Source organism: Poecilia reticulata, linkage group LG11 (assembly GCF_000633615.1).
Source record: "Poecilia reticulata strain Guanapo linkage group LG11, Guppy_female_1.0+MT, whole genome shotgun sequence".
Classification (NCBI taxonomy): domain Eukaryota; kingdom Metazoa; phylum Chordata; class Actinopteri; order Cyprinodontiformes; family Poeciliidae; genus Poecilia; species Poecilia reticulata.
The window spans coordinates 24,777,831-24,782,636 of NC_024341.1; the positions used below are offsets into that span (position 1 = coordinate 24,777,831).

General features: G+C 37.8%; 1 protein-coding gene across 1 annotated transcript; it reads right to left on the reverse strand.

Annotated features, from left to right (window-relative positions):
• Positions 1-6: 6 nt before the first annotated feature.
• Positions 7-2,591, reverse strand: LOC103472905 (long neurotoxin OH-57-like). Its single transcript, XM_008422772.2, has 3 exons — positions 2,451-2,591; positions 1,809-1,919; positions 7-625 (listed from the first exon to the last, which is right to left on the reverse strand). Exons 1-3 carry the CDS (start codon positions 2,500-2,502, stop codon positions 384-386), a joined length of 405 nt encoding a protein of 134 aa, XP_008420994.1. The 5' UTR covers positions 2,503-2,591; the 3' UTR covers positions 7-383.
• Between the last annotated feature and the right edge of the window lie 2,215 nt (positions 2,592-4,806).

Below are 4,806 nucleotides of genomic sequence, written 5' to 3' on the forward strand. Positions count from 1 at the left end.
TGTATTTTGCTATACTTGTTGAGGGGTAAAAAGGGTAAATAGACTTTAATGTGATCATAAGTGTAGACCCGGACACCAAAGAGACAGTTGCAGAAGTTGTTTTCCTATATAGAGGTAGTTTAATTTATTATGGCACAAAGCTTAGAGGGATTAAAAATTTTTGATAAAAAAAAATGCACAAAAAAAAAATTCTAAACATCATCAAGAAAGATTAACAACCTCAATGTTTCTCTGAAACATCCCATTGATCAACTTCCCTGACTTAAACATCTGCAAACAACTAAACCGTAATCTGAGTACCTCTGGCTCTGAGCAAATTAGTATTGCTATTGATTTTATTGCACCTGTTGTGTGCAAACAAATAGATCAGCTTTCGTATTAAATCACAAAATGCTTCCCAGTGTGGAGGCCAGGACGGCTGCTCCGACGGCGGCGCTTAAGGCCATCTTGTTGGACGGAGCGGCGCTGAGCGTGATGGGGTTGCAGCTCTCGGTGGAGCAGCAGGTGATCTTGGTGTTGTAGGTGACGCCCAGCATGGTGTCAGGGGTGGTTGCGTCACAGCCGGTGGCGTTTTCCCTGCAGCCCTGGATGTTGAAGCCCACGAAGTCTGGCAGGGACGGGAACGCTGCAGAGAAACAGATTAAATAAATCAGTGGGTTTGGAAAAATKTGCACTTTTATTCATCTGCATCTAATTGGTGATTTTATCTAATTTCATTGAGTTAAAAAAAATGCTTTTACTCTGATGCTCTGTTGACCCAAAGGGTTACCAAACTGGAAAGTCCAGATTTACAACCAAAATTTCCACTCCGTGTTGCTCAAAGTAATAGCTTACACACTGCAAAAACACAAAATCTYACCAAGTATTTTTAGTYCAGTTTCTTGCCACTTAAAATAAGACAAAATCAACTGATAAGTAACTTTTCACCAAGAAATAGGAGCTTGTTTCAAGTCAAATTTCTTAATAACTGTGAAAATGTACTACTTACATTGGCAGATTATTTCACTTACAACATGAGAAAAATATCGTATTATGAGTGAAATAATGCACCAATGGAAAAAGTACTTTTTAAATTAATATTAAGGAATAATTTACTTAAAACAAGCTTGTATATCTCCCTGAACAGTTATTTGTAAGTTACTTTTGTCTAATTTCAGGGGGGTACTAAAATATTTGCACTAGAAACAAGACCAAAAATACTTGGTACCATATATATAAGATAAAGCAGCATAATTCTCCACTGCACTGCAAAAACACACAATCTTTGGTCTAATTTCTATTGCATTTATCTTAGTACACGTGAAATAAGACAAAACTAACTTAAAACTAACTTTTAGCAAGATATAGAGCTTCAGTTAAGCAAACAATCCTTTAATATTGATGATAAATGTACTAGTTCCACAATCAACTTGCTCTGCACCGTTACCTAGCAACACCAGCCATGCCCAGCCCGTCTCCTAGCAACCCAATTCTAGTTCCATTGGCAGATTATTTCACTTATAACATGACCTTTTCTCCATGTTATAAGTTTAACAATCTGCCAATGTAACTAGCACGTTTTCATCAATATTAAGRAATTATTTACCTAAAACRAGCCTCTACATCTTGGTAAAAAGTTACTTTTAAGTTAGTTTGCATTATTTCAACTGTACTAAGATATTTGCACTAAAAACWAGACCAAAATCACTTGGTAAGATTTTATGTTTCTGCAGTGTAGCAATTGGGAACGGCAGTAGTTTAGGTGATTGAATRACTTCCCAAAGCTTTTAGCTAATTTGTGACTAAAACGGCAATAAAGCGGCACTTACTGGCTCTTCCAGTGTAACACACATTAGAGGTGGAGGGGCAGGTCTCATTAACGGCGTTCAAGCAGTTSCCCAACAGACTGAAGGAGCACTTGTTGCATGACAGGGACTCCACTGAAACAGAAGAAAGAGTTTTACTCGAACATCAGGAAAGTGCAGAGGAAACTGTGACTCAGCTGGGATAAAGGACACACCTAAATGTTTGCCTTCATTCAAAATGTTTTTCAGAATTGTGGATTTTCTGGTGAGATATCCTGTTGACCACACCCRGATGTGATTTGCAAAACCTGCTAAACTCCCAGTGAAGCAATGTTGCTGATGCTGAAATATTTGAAGGCTGCAGTTGTGAGTTTCTCAATGAGATAAACATGTWAAATGTTTTTCTCATTGAGATAAACATTTTATCTCAAACAATTATTAGTGATAATTTAGCCTAATTTGAGCATTTCATTTTTTTAATATACCCCTTGTAAGATCAAAGAAACTGSCTAATCTTGACTATAATACTGTATTTATAAAATACAAAAATATTTTAAAAAATAGTTACTACTACAAAAATAATCAAGTTTATTAATTAATACATATATTTTTTGTCATTTAAATGCAATGTTACAGTCATTTTTGAGTGAACACAACTTTTCTTACCCAACACCAGAGATGCAACAGCTGCAACAACAGCAAGAACAAACTTTCCCATCTTGGTTTTGTAGATTTCACTCTTGGTTTCTGCCCAAAAAATCCCAGCGGGTCTGAAGTGRTGAGCCTGCCGCTACGGACGGAGGCTTTTATGAGGTGAGGGGTGGGGGTGCGGTGGACTGGAGGGGTTTTTCAGGTCTTTTGAGTTTCGCCTTGTCTTAAAGAAAAGGTGAGGAGGAGTGGAAACCGAGACCGGAACAGCCAGGAGGGATTCCGGTTGTTGATTTGGTGGTTCTTATTGTTTTAATGAATTTTTTTCTTTCTAAATCCATTAAGAGAAACAATTAAGGCAGAGGTAGTGATCAACAAAACCTTGATTACAAAATGTTTTACGTTTTACTTGCATATTTTTTCAAAGGTTTCACATCATTCCTCTTCCAAGTGAAAAGATTGTGACCTTTGACCTTTAAGCAGCATAACTCTGGGCTGCAGAACCAGTTGGTCTTTCGCTGGACTCCATTATTTGGATTTTTATTGTAATTTTCCAGGGCRATTTTTCATCTTTGCATTCAGTAAAGCTACATAATCACTGAATTGAATTGATTAATAACTCCAGAATAACTCCAGTCAGAAAATAATAGACTTATTCTAACAAACCAAAATATTTTGATGTGATTTATGATTTATGTAAAATTCACATTTTGCATGTTTTTGTATTTCCATTTGGGTCTGTACTGCTTCTAAAAACTGCCCAATTGTTTACTTTGTGTCGTTTTTTGGCATAAAGTTGACGTGGGGTTTTTTGTGTCTGGAAAATGAGTCGTTTCAGAAACATAACATCAGAATTCAGCAGCSACTGCCCSTCACCTAGCAACCCAGCCCGTTACCTAGCAACCCTATTAAAACCCCCRCCTGCTACCTAGCAACCCAAGTGGAAGKCCAGCAAGTTTAGTCAACTGGTTTTACCTCTGTATGCACTGTACAATGGCTGCTGGAAAAGACAACAAAGTGTTTTGTTGTTGACTTACCATCCACTTGCTGCATATTTGTCGATTGTGCAGGAGGCTCTACTATTGCTTATCAAAGTGTAACAGTTGAGTTGGGGGCAGCTTGTTTGGATCTAAAGTGACAGGGCGCCTTAAAACATCTCATTCTGAAGGGACTAAAATCTCATTATCTAAACATTTTTTTTTTGTTTTGTTTGTATTTTTCACCATTAGCATGGTAATTGCACATATTTCTGACATTCTAAGTATTTATTAACTAAGGTCCTAAAGTATCTTCCACTTTTCTGGGTGTAGAGCTCTGTTGTGCAAAATAGCCACACACAAAAAAAAGTACTAATTGACAATGGACACAAATTTTTCCAGATATTTTCTTTATTTTGTCAYTGKMAMATTTGTCAGATAATACATAAAGGAGTTAGTGGAATAATTACATTTAATTAAACAAGTCACAAAACAGCGTAATGAAAAATTGAACTCAATGTTTCTATGAAACATCCCATTGTTCAACTTCCATAATAATCTGAACCTTCATCKAATTTTAACTTACATGACGGAAGGATAAAAGCTGTTTGAGGACAAGATTTGGATTTGTTTCTTTGTAACATTAATCAAATAAGTAGGAGTAGTGAAGAGGGGTGGACACTGTTTGTAATTTCATTACAAAACGCTTCCCCACATGGAGGCCATGGCGGCTCCAACCATGGTCACAAGGAGCGTCATCTTCAGGTCTGGTGCAGCCCCAGTGAGGTCCACGGTGTTGCATTTGTCTGTAGCACAGCAGGTTACGTCAGTTTKGACATTGACGCCAACAAATGCTGTTGTGTTGCTGTAGTTACAGAAAGTGTCATTAGCCCTGCAGCCCTGCATGACCACGCCTTTGAAAGATGTGAGGGCTGGAAAACCTGTGGAGCAACAGTGGACATGGGTTAGTGACTGAGATTGCTTGAAACTGGAAATAATTATCTTATTTATTTCGTATTATTTCTGCCTACTACTGTGGCTGTTTACTATAGTTTCTTCCCCCTTGAGGCGTGACGTCACACGCCCAAAACCCCGCCCCCATTTTACTGCTGGCTGAGTAGCATTGATTTTATCTGTTATCGATATAACGCGCTAAGTCTTGAGTGTCTGCCTGATATATGAAAGAAAAGAGGAAGCAGTGCTTTRCTACTAATTGTTAACAACTAGATGACAAGGTCAGGAAAAAGTTTTAAATAATAAAAAAGGGGAGAGGGAAGTAGCTCAGTTTTTCTTGCTTGACTTTGAGAACAGCTGTTCTGTCAGATCCTCATACACATAAGCACGAACTGACGGCTATATCTGTCAGGCAAGTGTACGCTGTCATTGCCATATGATTT